This window comes from Thalassophryne amazonica, chromosome 6, assembly GCF_902500255.1.
Source record: "Thalassophryne amazonica chromosome 6, fThaAma1.1, whole genome shotgun sequence".
In the NCBI taxonomy this organism is placed as follows: Eukaryota; Metazoa; Chordata; class Actinopteri; order Batrachoidiformes; family Batrachoididae; genus Thalassophryne; species Thalassophryne amazonica.
Genome location: NC_047108.1, coordinates 63,349,617 through 63,364,188, shown reverse-complemented (window position 1 = coordinate 63,364,188; position 14,572 = coordinate 63,349,617). Strand labels below are relative to the sequence as shown.

Sequence of the window (14,572 nt, the reverse complement as noted above, 5' to 3'; positions counted from 1 at the left end):
CTTTGAAAGGTGGGTGGGTTGCTCGGATCTTTGAGCACTTCTATTTTCCCCCATGCTTGTGTTCAATGCCAAAGGTCACATACTTTAAAAATCAGATTGTACCCTGGGGGCTGGCTGCACAGCTCCTCAACTTTGATTTGGGACTAATCAATTATACTGTAGAGCAAAGATACTGGAGCTAGTATCTCTGCTGGACAGTGGTCCAACTGTGATTTGTTTATAATATAGTTTATACACAGTAAATAATTGACACTGGTGTTTCCTTTGGCTGAGGGCAATTCCCATACTTTTCCAATAAACACAAGTACATTTTTGAACATTATAATTTACTTCTTTAATCTGAATGAGAAAGCACACACCAGTGATAAAGACATCAGTTCTTTTACTGAGGCATGTGGTCAGGTCGTGAGACCAAAACAAATATTTTGGTAACTGAATAGAAAAATGAAATGCCTCCATCTGTCCAACTGCCCCTAGGGAGCAGATGAAGTTTACTTCATGAGAGGGCCCCTTTTCTTGATCACATGCTCCATGTCTGCACATTCAGATGTGTCCAGCTTGATTTTGTACTTGGCCAGGATTTTCATGATGGGCCTGATCTTCAACCACCACTGTGTCTTTGGGATACGGTGCCTGCAGCAAACAGCAACAGCGTAAAGGATCCGTAAAATCCAGAGGACTCAGTATGTCCACCTCATGTATGTAAAACGTTGTTTGTGGTAGCCTACTTTATAAAAAATATGCAAAGCTTACTCAAAATCTGTGTCTCCTTTCAGATCTGCAAGAGGCTGGAAGGTGAGGGCCCTCTTCCTCATGCCCAGCAAACAGACAGAATCTGGTGTGTTGGCAAAGATGCGACCTAAAGAACCCAGGAGTGAAGCCGCTTGGTGAGGAGTCTGTGCACCATTACCAACATTCAGCAGAAACAAGGTTACATTTGTTAAGGGTACACATAACACAATTGAAGCCAATGAGTGCATGAAGGAGGAATTGCATGCCATTCGTGAAAAATCTGAGCCGTCGCTAACACCTCGTACGCCTGCTGCTACTAGAATTCGCACACTGCAGTGGCCAAAAGAGAGTGCCCTGTGAGTGCCCATTTGATCCCTCTCTCGGCAGATGTCAGCCAAATTCCAGGTGTCACACATGAACATCCAATACCATTTGTGGAGCACTTAGGAAATGTGGTGTCATTCACGTAGTCAGCATAAAAACAGAGAGCAGACAACCATTTTCGAGTTGGCTGTGAAATTTGTCTTAGGTGCCCCACGAGTGTGGCGTCGGCAAGCAACACACGTGGTGTGCCAGAGTGTCGCTCCCCCCTCAACACGTGGCGTGCGTGTGTATCACACATGTGCGCATGTGACACGCTCCCCCCATCTCCCCGCAACACATGTGGCGTGTGTGTGTTCACACTTGCATGAAATGCTGATATGGATGTACAGACATGATCAAATGGGGGCCAGCCAGCCACGTCTGAGCGCACACAGCATAGCAAAGCCCCTCTCAGCTGATCACCACACACTGACAGCTGGAAATGACGGCTCAGTGCACACGACGTGTAACACTACAAACACAGAGACCACAGCCAGGACAGGTATATAAATAATTACTACAATAACTACATACACAATTACATGCCAAATAACTAAAATAAATGACCACATAACACAGAAACAGAGACTGACACTTTGGTCTGGGCGCTGAACGGACAAGGGCGCGTGGCCCCAAACAGCAGCAACTGTTGAGATCTCTGGTCCTGGACGTCACAGCTGTGGAACACGTACCGTGTTTTGAAGGACATGACCTAACAACTGTCCTCTGTGAGATGTGTGTCTGTGCCTGCTGTCCTCACGTGGAAATACATAAAACATCTTTAGCCTTTGTGCCTGGCTGCAGCGGCAATGCACACAGCACACCTCGTCAGGCTGCTCTATGTGACCATCAGGTTATGTGAACACGCAGCAGGTGACATGCCCACGGCCCCGGCCTGACATGACACTCTTGTCCTGTGAGCAGCACGCCACAGGACAGACACCGTGTCATGTAGAACATAGTTCACGTGGGTGACGTGACATTCAGATCGCCTGCTGCGATTATTAATTATTTTAGTTATTTGTTATGTAATTGTGTATGTAGTTATTGTAGTAATTATTTATATACTCGGCTGGACATAGTAAGACATAATAAGAGCACACTGCTTCATTCATGTTTTTTCATGACTGTGTGTCTATGACCATGGGTCATATACAGAGGCACAGACTGACAGCTCTAATGCACGTTTTAAAAGTGACTACATACCGTGTCTGTAGCATTCTTTGAGTTTGTCGGTCAGCCACAGAATAGCCTTAGCTCCCATCTTTGTACCAAAGTTTCTGTCAAATGGTGTTGGTGTGCCACCCTGAATATGACAGACAGATATATGAGTCAAGTAATTTGTTGTAACATAAAGAAAAAACATATACTCCTTAACTAATACAGTACTTTATACTCTGTATAAAACATAAACTATAGCTTTATTTGACACATTTTGACCCATATAGAAACTTCTACTACATTGTAAACAAACCTGTTGCATGTGTCCAAGAACATTCTTACGGCAGTCAAAGATGCCTTTGCCTTCCTCTGAATACAAGTTGAAGATGAAGTCAGTGGTGTAGTTGGAATTGCAGTTCTCATTCCTATGAAAGCACAAACAGAGATTATAGTTCTGCCATTGCAAGGTCAGATGTTTTGGGAGGCTGGAATAAGCAGGAGGATATTCATAACAAGGTGTGTACCTATGCATTAACATTGATTATTCTTCTCATAATGGATTCACTTGGAATTTATTCTCTACAGGGCGATGGAAAGTGCGGGCCATATTCTAAGAGTTTATATGCAAGTCATTCTGTTTGTCTGGAGCTACATCTCTGCAACTGTTTAATGAATTATCTTCATATTTGTTATTGAGGCTTTTGAGGTTTCAAATCCCGTAAAAACCTCGGAGAGGTCGCCACGCTGCGAGATCTCAGTAACATTGAGAACTGCATAGAGACGCTCTGATCACGCTGCACTAACCGCTGCACACGGGCAACAGCATTAACATCGCAACATAAAACTATTTTATATTGTGCCTAAAAATCTTATGAATATATTCTCTGGGTTTATAGACGTTGTTATTGTGTTTGTTTTATGTAAACATGCGAGAATCACAGGCTGTCTCTCCGTTATTTTCAGTGGGAGCTGCTGTGAGTTACGCTCGCTTCCTGATCATGTTGTTCTGGGGGAAAGTGAAGTTTGCTCTTTAATGTCTTGATTATTGTTCTTTACAACACTATTTGTCCTCTTTGTTCCAGACTAATATATATAATATGTCTGAAATTTGGTTTCCGTTTATTAAATTCCACGCAGATTAAACACAGCAGACACAGATTATTTGTTATAATTGTTTTAGCAAGTTTTCAGGGTATCATGCAGCAGTCTCTTATTAACGTGATGAAAAGCATAAAAAATTACATTTTTGTAGTATAATATTCATTTACAATTGTCACCATGTGGATTCTCTATGTTGTTTTGACTGCAGTGACTCTCTGGCGCGCAAGGGATTATGGGGTACGTGAAAACCCCGAATGATGCTAGTATCTAGCCCTCACTTGATTAGATTCATAATATAAAAATTTTGAACGTTTGTACCAGAACACTTTATGGCTATAACAAGTCACATTTCGCAAACTTTGACATTTAGTGTCCTGTACGGATTACAAGAACATTCAACAACCCTTACCCTTATTTTGAGGGACTCTCTGACTTGCTGTGTTCAGTGCATTGGATAAAGGACATAAAGTTTGCAGCTATATGGTGAGAGAGTTTAAAAAACAAAGGCACAATAAAGAAAATGCATAGCTTTGTGAAATATGTCCCATTTAATATAAACTCATGGTTCATTTAGAAGCTTAAAATGAAATTAGAATTAAACTAGTCTGTATTTGTCACAGAATTAGAATGTTAGAAAATAAGTATCATATTGTTTTCATGTTGAAACAATAATATGAAAAAACATCTTTGTGAAAACTGTGACATGGATATGCAATTTTTGCTAGATGGACAAATTTTGGTAAACAATAGTTGGAATCAGTATATGAGTTCATACAAATGAAAAGGATTTGTAGTTTATAATAATTACTTTCTAAATTGGTGATGCCAGTTGAATTGTTGTTTATTCATCCAACAATAAATATGAAAGTATAAGTTGCATATGAATGCCACACTTTTGTTTTTGCTTCCATTTTTCATCGAAGACTTCTATTATCCAAAAAAAAAAAAAGAAAAAAAAAAAAAAACAGGATTATTTCTCTCACATTGCCTGGTCTTGAGAACCATCCCTGATTCTCAAGACCAGGCACCTAAGTGGCTCTACTCTACTCTTTTCTACTCTCCTATTTTACTCTTCCTTTTTAGATATTTAGATATACCTTTATATACTAGCATAGTTCCACCTTAGAATTGGAATGTAATATATAAGATATACCTTACTGAATTTTCATTTAGTTCACAAATTTGTTAAAAATGCATGTTATTGTGCACTTCACCTTTGCCAAGATAATTCACTCACCTGGAAGCTGTGGCATAGCAAGATGCTAACTGATAATCATGATAATTATACAGGTGTGTTATGGACTGGACACACGCTCTCAAATGTACCATTTTATCAATTTTACCACAGATGTCACAAGTTTTGAGGGCGCACGCAATTGGCATCCTGACTGTGGAAATGTCCACCAGCGCTTGCCTGTGAACTGAATGTTTATTTAATTACTTTAAGGCACCTTGAATATTGTTTCTGACCCTAACAGCAGCACATCCAGCCGACCTCACAAAAGCCTGACTATAGTTTGCTGGCGTAAGTGACATGAATGGGGAAAAAAATGCTCTTCTTCGATGGTGTGTGGCAGTTTGGAGAAGTGATCACTTAATGGGTGAATCCTAATTTACAGTGTACCGGTGTTGCAGACCGAATGGTCCCCCCCAAACATCGGCCCACCCTGCCTTCCCTGCGCATCCATCATTAGCTGCAGTTCACGGATTATCACCTTGTTTCTGCTTCAGACTGCACACCAGTCATCATCTGCAGTGGGGCCAAAAAGTAGTTAGTCAGTCCCTGATTGTGCAAGTTCTCCTACTTAGAAAGATGAGAGAGGTCTGTAATTTTCAACATAGGTACACTTCAACTGTAAGAGACAAAATGAGAAAAAAAAAAAAATCCAGGAAATCACATTGTAGGATTTTTTTTTAAGAATTTATTTGTAAATTATACAGTGGAAAATAAGTATTTGGTCAATAACAAAAGTTCAGCTCAATACTTTGTAACATAATCTTTGTTGGCAATGACAGAGGTCAAACCTTTCCTTTAATTCTTCACCAGGTTTGCACACACTGTAGCTGGTATTTTGGCCCATTCCTCCATGCAGATCTACTCTAGAGCAGTGATGTTTTGGGGCTAACATGGACTTTCAACTCCCTCAACAAATTTTCTATGGGGTTGATGTCTGGAGACTGGCTTGGCCACTCCAGGACCTTGAAATGTTTTTTACAGAGCCACTCCTTCGTTGCCTGAGCGGTGTGCTTGGGATCATTGTCATGCTGGAAAACCCAGCCACGTTGTATCTTCAATGCTCTCACTGATGGAAGGAGGTTTTGGCTTAAAATCTCATGATACATGGTCACGTTCATTCTTCCCTGAACAAGGATCAGTCGTCCTGTCCCCTTTGCAGAAAACAGCATGATGTTTCCACCCCATGCTTCACAGTAGGTATGGTGTTCTTGGGATGCAACTCAGCATTCTTCTTCCTCCAAACACGAGGAGTTGAGTTTTTACCAAAATGTTCTATTTTGGTTTCATCTGACCACATGATATTCTTCCAATCCTCTTCTGGATCATTCATATGCTCTCTGGCAAACTTCATACGGGCCTGGACACGTACTGGCTTAAGCAGGGGGACACGCCTGGCACTGCAGGATTTGAGTCCCTCTCTGCGTAGTGTGTAGCCTTTGTTACTTTGGTCCCAGCTCTCTGCAGGTCATTCATCAGGTCCCTCCGTGTAGTTCTGGGATTTTTGTTCACTGTTCTCATGGTCATTTTGACCCCATGGGATGAGATCTTGCGTGGAGCCCCAGATCGAGGGAGATTATCAATGGTCTTGTATGTCTTCCATTTTCTTACAAATGCTCCCACAGTTGATACAGGGGAGGTGATGGTCTAGTGGTTAAGGTGTTGGGCTTGAGTCCAGAAGATCATGGGTTCAAATCCCCGCCTGACTGGAAAATCCCCCCCTGCTTCACTTTTAATTTCGTGCAGCATCACGGAATGAATTAGAATGAATTCGTGCTGCAGTGACGAAAATGAGGTGCTTTTCGTCACAATATCACGAACCAATAAATTAATGTATATTTCATGCTGCTGAATCACGACTTGCCGTGAGACCAGGTTGTCTGTTTCAGCAACACATATCTGAAGCTTTTGTACAACAATCATTTCCACATAAATTCAGCATTATTTCATCATAAAAGAAGGCGGAAGCAATCAGAGCACTGCAACCACACGAGCTGCTAGCTGATGCGTTCACTGCGCGTTGGTCATTTCAAAGCATCGCCGATTATCGCCTTGATTCTGCTTAAAAAGGCCTTGTTTCTGCTTAAAACTGACTTTAGAATGATTTGAGGTTTTACCTTGTCATCTGATGGTTAATACTGTAATCCCATTAATCCAAATGATTGTACTGGGTGAAGAAACTCTGTCTTAGACGAGCAGCTCAGCTCGGAAATGACGCATGACTTGTGGAGGCAGGGTGGACCAATTTTTAGGGGCGGACCATTCGGTCTGCAACACCAGATAGACAGTGAACAGCGTGTATTGTGGTGTGTGTGTGTGTATGTGTGTAAAAGTAAGTCCCTTCGGCTGCTCCCTTGTTTGCACTCGGGGTCGCCACAGCAAATCCAAGGTGGATCTGCATGTTGAATTGGCACAGGTTTTACACTGGATGCCTTTCCTGACGCAACTCCACATTACATGGAGAAATGTGGCAGGGGTGGGATTTGAACCCGGAACCCTCTGCACTGAAACCAAGTGAATTAACCACTTGGCCCCACCCCTATATGTGTGTGTGTGTGTGTGTGTGTGTGTGTGTGTGTGTATATATATATATATACGAGGTCTGTTAGAAAAGTATCCGACCTTATTATTTTTTTAAAAAACCATATGGATTTGAATCACGTGTGATTGCGTCAGACAAGCTTGAACCCTCGTGCGCATGTGTGAGTTTTTTCATGCCTGTCGGTTGCGTCATTCGCCTGTGAGCAGGCTTTGAGTGAGGTGTGGTCCACCCTCTCGGCGGATTTTTATTGCGAATAAATGTCTGAACGATTTGGAGCTTTGCTGCATCAATTTTATTCCAGAAACTGTGGGAGACCTCCAGGTGGACACCGTTGGAAAAATTAATATGGCTTTCAGGGACGATTTTATGTGGATTAAACAGATTACGGGGTATTACTGCCGCTTTAAGGACGGCCCACAACTGCTGAGAGCGCGGCGCGCTCCCAGCCCCCATCGACAGGCTGAAACCCCTCTGGAACAACCAGATCATTTCCAACGTGAAAGCTTTGTTGATCCGGGACCTCGTCTGACTTTCACAAAAAGGCAGAAGATGTGGACATCAGCACTTTTTCCTGCACATTCCACCGTTACAGGAGTTTTTTTCATGGAAAGAAAAGCGGAGGGAAGCGCCACGGCTCCGTTCATTACGTGGGACAAAACCACCTCGGTGTTGGTCTCTCAAGACAGCTTTCAGGTGGATTTCAGACGGATTCCGGTTGCTTTCCAGTCATGTGAATATCCAATTGTGATTGTGCATGAGCTGGACATGCCAGAACATGTCCCGTGAGGCTTCATCACGGCGTTGCTTTGTGCCGAACGGCTCCGTGGCGTGTCCTTCCGCTTTTCTTTCCATGAAAAAAATTCCTGTAACGGTGGAATGTGCCGGAAAAAGTGCTGATGTCCACATCTTTTCACAATTCCTGTGCTAGTCAGATGACATACCGGATCAAGACAGCATTCAGTTTAAAAATGAATGGCACATTTCACTGTTACAGGAGTTTTTGTCATGGAAAGAGAAGCTGCTCCACCGCGCGTCGCAGTGCAGCCGCTCGGGACAAAGCAACGTCGTGATGAAGCCTCACGGGACATGTTCCGGCATGTCCAGCTCATGCACAATCACAATCGGATATTCACACGACTGGAAAGCAACCGGAATCCGTCTGAAATGCACCTGAAAGCTGTCCTGAGAGACCAACACTGAGGTGGTTTTGTCCCGCGTAATGAACAGAGCCGTGGCGCATCCCTCCGCTTTTCTTTCCACGAAAAAAACTCCTGTAACGGTGGAATGTGCCGGAAAAAGTGCTGATGTCCACATCTTCTGCCTTTTTGTGAAAGTTAGACGAGGTCCCCGATCAACAAAGCTTTCACGTTGGAAATGATCTGGTTGTTCCAGTGGGGTGTCAGCCTGTCGATGGGGGCTGGGAGCGCGCCACGCTCTCAGCAGTTGTGGGCCATCCTTAAAGTGGCAGTAACACCCCGTAATCTGTTTAATCCCCATAAAATCGTCCCTGAAAGCCATATTAATTTTTCGAACGGTGTCCACCTGGAGGTCTCTCACAGTTTCTGGAAAAAAATTGATGCAGCAAAGCTCCAAATCGTTCAGACATTTATTCGCAACAAAAAATAGACGAGAGGGGTGGACCACACCTCACTCAAAGCCTGCTCACAGGTGAATGACGCAACCGACAGGCATGAAAAAACTCACGCATGCGCACGAGGGTTCAAGCTTGTCTGACGCAATCACACGTGATTCAAATCCATATGGTTTTTTTAAAAAATAATAAGGTCGGATACTTTTCTAACAGACTTTGTATGTATGTGTATATATATATATATATATATATATATATATCCACTGTCGATTTTGCAAGTTTTCCCACCTACAAAGAATGGAGAGGTCTGTAATTTTTATCGTAGGTGCACCTCAACTGTGAGAGACCGAATCAAAAAAAAAAAAAAAAGGAAAATCTTTAAATAATTAGTTTGCATTTTATTGCATGAAAAACGTGTTTGATACAGTTGGAAAAACAGACCTAAATATTTGGTACAGAAACCTTTAATTGCAGTTACAGAGGTCAGACATTTCCTGTAGTTCTTGACCAAGTTTGCACAGGGAGCAGGGATTTTGGTCCACTCCTTCATACAAAGCTTCTGCAGATTTTTCAGGTTTTGAGTTTTACTGCCCTCCAAAGATTTTCAACTCTAACCACAGGTGACGACACTTGGTATGGTGAATTATGTCCATTACATGTTGAATGTCCGCCACAATATACAGCTACTTAGTCATGGTGGAGTGGAACACAAGCTAATGACAGAACTCTTTTAACTCTGGGGTAGGTATGATTAAGGAGAACAATGATTCTATTAAAAGTCTTTCAACATTTGGCTCCTAAATGATTTCATACCAAATGTCTATATTATGTTGAAGTACAGGCCACATGGATGTTATAACTAGCTATCTAGTTATGTAAGCTAAATTGCAAGCACTTGTGTTCAGTTTGGCATAATACAAAAGATGATTCACACTGCTCTGAAATATGTTATGTTATTAATGTTAGTAGTAGCTAATTAGCTTATCTTTCTTTGTTGCTTTGACTTGTTGTTGGTCTGTCTAATTGTGTCCATTTGATCTGTGTCCATTGGTTATCAATGGCCCCATTGGAAATTGAAAGTGAAATCAAAAGTCCCTATGCCAGGATACTTTTTGGTCACAGCTTAACTAAGCATACCTGAGTACCAAGCCTCTCTTCACAGTTGTCTTCATTTTCTGCACAAGATGTTCTACATTCACCTGTAGATCAAGTCCACTGATCACATGCTCATAATACAACACTGCCTAAATTAAACAGTTTGTGTATGAAAATCTGTTTCTCCTGTTCTTTCACCTCCAGCTCTTTAATGTTGAATTTTTCCTCAAAGATGTAGGCAACATCAGCTCCAGCAGCCAGACCAGCCATGGTGGCCAAGTAGCCGCAGTACCCGCCCATAGTCTCAACGATGAACACACGCCGTTTGGTCCCTGCTGCTGACTGCTTGATTCTGTCACAGGTCTAAACAGAATACATTTTAAAAATGTTTCAGAGTCATTTTATTGTGTGTGCGTGTGTATTTGTTGCAAAAGCACTGACTGAGGTGATGGTGTTGAGGGCTGTATCAGCACCAATGGAGAAGTCAGATCCGGGGACGTTATTAGAGACGGTGGCTGGGATAACCACCATAGGAATGCACATCTCTTCATATTTCTCTCTGGCCTGCATCAGTTCCAAGCCTCCTACATATCCCTGAAACAAAGAGATGATTTATTACTGTCCTGTAATAAATGGTATTTGCAGAGCAGGTGGTGCTGTGGGATAGGAGTGTGAGTACCTACATACAGACTATGGTTTGATTCCAGGTGTGTGCTCCAGGCCACCTGTCTGTGTCCTTGGACAAAACACTTCATTTGCTTTGTCTCAGTCCACCCAGCTATAAATAGGTACCAGCCTTGACTGGGGAAGTAACCTGTGATTGACAGGCGTCCTGTCCAAGAGGAGCCATATACTCATCTGCTTCAGGTTACAGCAGGGACGAGCACTGGTTTGATGGGCTTCAGAGCAGGTGTAGGGTTTACAAATACACTCAACAAAAATATAAACGCAACACTTTTGGTTTTGCTCCCATTTTGTATGAGATGAACTCAAAGATCTAAAACTTTTTCCACATACACAATATCACCATTTTCCTCAAAATTTGTACACAAACCAGTCTAAATCTGTGATAGTGAGCACTTCTCCTTTGCTGAGAAAATCCATCCCACCTCACAGGTGTGCCATATCAAGATGCTGATTAGACACCATGATTAGTGCACAGGTGTGCCTTAGACTGCCCACAATAAAAGGCCACTCTGAAAGGTGCAGTTTTGTTTTATTGGGGGGGGATACCAGTCAGTATCTGGTGTGACCACCATTTGCCTCATGCAGTGCAACACATCTCCTTCGCATAGAGTTGATCAGGTTGTCAGTTGTGGCCTGTGGAATGTTGGTCCACCCCTCTTCAATGGCTGTGCGAAGTTGCTGGATATTGGCAGGAACTGGTACACGCTGTCGTATACGCCGGTCCAGAGCATCCCAAACATGCTCAATGGGTGACATGTCTGGTGAGTATGCCGGCCATGCAAGAACTGGGACATTTTCAGCTTCCAAGAATTGTGTACAGATCCTTGCAACATGGGGCCGTGCATTATCCTGCTGCAACATGAGGTGATGTTCTTGGATGTATGGCACAACAATGGGCCTCAGGATCTCGTCACGGTATTGTCGCGGCTCGTCTTTAGTCTTCTCAGGATGTCGTCTTTTAGATAACACAAACTAATTGCAAGTGATATGCTAGAAAATGACACAACACTTTAGAATAATTCAGCCTTAAGCAAGATAAAATGCACAGAGTTTTTAAGTTTATTTAAGCCTTCGACACAAAGCTTAGACAAACTGAGTCCTCTAGAGAGACTGAATAGGTGACAACCGCGCTCATCTATTTATTGGAGACCCGCGGGCATCGCTCCTCCTTCGACTTTTTTATTTATTTCATTCCCAAGACATGGTTTTCTATTGGAAGCGTCCTCTAGTGAACCCTAAGCAGGTGTTAGGCCATTATTTCAATGTGACAAACGCTCCCATTAAAACGTGAAGGATTTACAACTGATTTTTTTAAAAGACCTTCAGCCACAGGTGCAGCTGGCCTGAGGCCCCCTCCGCACGTGGCCTCAGCCACACGTGCAGCTGGCCTGAGGCCCCTGCACGTGGCCTGCGGGAAAGCACCTAAAAGGCCTTGGAAAGCCCCTGACAGACTGAATGACTAATAGAGCCCTTTTTTTTGGGTTGAACACCTGCTAGTTCAACCAGAGGACATACAGTTCGGATCAGGACACTTGATAGTTCATCACAGTTCAAATATGGACCTAAAAATTCTTCTACAGTCCCTCCTCTGGGACTCGAAAGAGTCCCATTACATCAACTATACTCTTGGGTTGTTTACCGACAAGACATTTGTGCATTGCAATAAAAAAGAAAAACACATCACTCGACTTACTGATAACTCTGGTGCGGATATGAATATCAGTGATACTTCACACGGTAAATATATTGCAGTGCAGGTGAACCTACATACTAAGGCACAAGGTGAGCAATTAGCCGGATTATATCAACGCCAGGTGACATTCAAACAATGAGTTTTGGTGTAATTCAAGGCACTTAAAATGGCCACATAAAACAAGTTACAGCAACTTCTTAATCATGGCAAAGTAAAGGCTTTACATTGACATCAGTGCAACCAATCATCTTCTGGCATCTATTGACTCACTCAACCAGAGGCTCCAACCCATTATACTTGGTTCTACATATTATTTTGTTAAAGCGTCACACATTTATTATTTAAATGCATCAAATAACCCCTATGTTACCACTATTTAGTCAACCAATCAAGAAACTATTCTAAGGTTAGCGCAGCTATGTCTAGTTAAATGATAAACACAATAAATGGTTTCCCTTCATGTCCGTCCTTAAGTCATTTGCCTTAGTCAATCATATAATGGTTTTCATTATAGGCCATTTCTCAACATTCTCCACTTTGTTTTTCTTCTTTTTCAGCTTGTTTTCTAATGCCCTTTTTTTGGCCAGACGCCAAATTTAGGCGATGCATGTCTCTTGAGACATGCTATAATTTAAGAAAAAAGGGGTCCCTATGGTGCATCTTTACTACTAAATCTACAAACACGCCGTGTAAGGGTCCCCTTTTTATAACTTTGCAATGTGATATCTATGTGTATGCATTTAGCTTTATCTGTGTTACGCAGATGATGGTAAGGACAGACATTTACCCAACTTTCGTTACTAACATATATCCTTCTTTGTTTTTATTTACACTCAGATTTCTGAAACCAGTCCGCAATTCAAACTCAAGAACCAAGATCATAGTCCGTGTTCAGTGCCATTACGTCAGTCCGCGCTCCTCAGCATTTACTCAGCATCTGAAGTTTTGGGAGAAGTTGGGGAACATGGGGAGGTTGGCCTTTCAGGGGTAGTGGGGGAAGGATCAGGAATTCTGGCTTTCAGACAGTCGTGCAGTTCTCTGATGGATCTTTCCAGCTCCTTGTGCTGCTTGGCCAGGTTGTACAGGGCCCCCAGAGAATTCTTGCCCACATTCAGGGTGGTGGTGGCCAGCCCTAGCTGTTCCCTTTGCATATGCTCCATCATGCAGGCTAGCATGTCCATACTAGACTGAAGACCACACAGTTGAGTATGGAGGCCCTCCTGAGCACAAGAGATGTTGGCATTGTCACGGTGTATCCTGAACAGGTATGCAGCTGTCTGACTTAGTTGTGGCATGATTTCCTCAAATAGCTCATGGGGAATGTGATTTGTGAGGGGCAGGAGCTGCTCCAAGGTTTTTGGAACAGACTCTTGTGGAAGACGAAGCTCTCGAACCAAGATTGCCATGTCCTGTGGGGTGACCATGACCAGATTAAGGTTGTGCAGTCCAGGGGACAGGAAGTACAAGGGGGAAGGCATTTCGTGTGTGGGGGGAGTATTGTTGATGTCGCACAGGCAAGTGGGTGGGACACTCTGGGCATTTAGCAGCCTGTACAAAGCTCCCCTCTGTCCTGGTGGGTGAGTTCGGCTAAGGTCTACCCCTGCTGATCCTCCTCCAGAGGTACTGGGCTGATCAGAATATCTCTCCTGCCTTGGGGGTGGAAAGCTGGGGACAGGTCCTAGCAGCGAATTGGGTCTAGGATGCACTCGGGCGGTTGCTGCATATGGCCGACCTTGGCTGCCTCCCCTGGAGGGTATCGTTGCCACTGGCACATGTGACTGTCTCCATGGCATCTACGGAAGGGGTGTGTTCCTGAGTCCAAAGGGTCCTTCAGGTGATGGTGGAGTCCTCGGGCCGACTCTTGCTGCAGGCAGATTCTGTGAAGCCGTCATCGCCAGGTGCTGGAACGATGAAGATCCTTCTGTTGCCAACTGGTTTAGCTGCTGGATGGAAGGCGGCTGTGGCGACCAATCATGTCTCGACCATCCCTCCTGTATATCCTCTTCTCCAAACAGTTCTGAGAGTCCAATCAGACTTGATAGAGGCAGATCAGGCATAGGTCCCTGATCAGGGGAGTCTGGTCTCTCAGCCATACTCCTGTGTCCTAGTAATATACATATACGTTCATTATTACAGCTCCATGTCATTCTTTCAGATATTGTCTATCCTATCCCTCATTTTTGTGGGTGCATGTGTGTGAATGTAAATGTGCGTGCATGTCTTCTTCCTCGTCTACAATATCACCAAGCACGGTCCATCCCAGTCCTCCCTATCTGGGGTATACGCCACAATATTAGGGAGCTGGGGGCTGTCGGGGAGGATAATTGGTATTTCATCCATTTCCATATATTCTGGTTCTCTGTCTGTTTCGTT

At 43.3% G+C, this 14,572-nt stretch overlaps 1 protein-coding gene across 1 annotated transcript in view; it reads right to left on the bottom strand.

Moving 5' to 3' along the window:
• Positions 1-307: 307 nt before the first annotated feature.
• The window catches only part of LOC117512293 (ATP-dependent 6-phosphofructokinase, muscle type-like), a 56,694-nt gene continuing 42,429 nt past the window's right edge, over positions 308-14,572 (bottom strand). The window contains exons 16-22 of the mRNA XM_034172306.1: positions 10,261-10,413; positions 10,018-10,182; positions 9,862-9,923; positions 2,570-2,681; positions 2,302-2,401; positions 754-859; positions 308-633 (exon numbers count right to left, since the gene is read on the bottom strand). Coding sequence (XP_034028197.1) covers positions 492-633; positions 754-859; positions 2,302-2,401; positions 2,570-2,681; positions 9,862-9,923; positions 10,018-10,182; positions 10,261-10,413 — 840 coding nt within the window. The 3' untranslated portion in view covers positions 308-491. The remainder of the gene's footprint in view (positions 634-753; positions 860-2,301; positions 2,402-2,569; positions 2,682-9,861; positions 9,924-10,017; positions 10,183-10,260; positions 10,414-14,572) is intronic.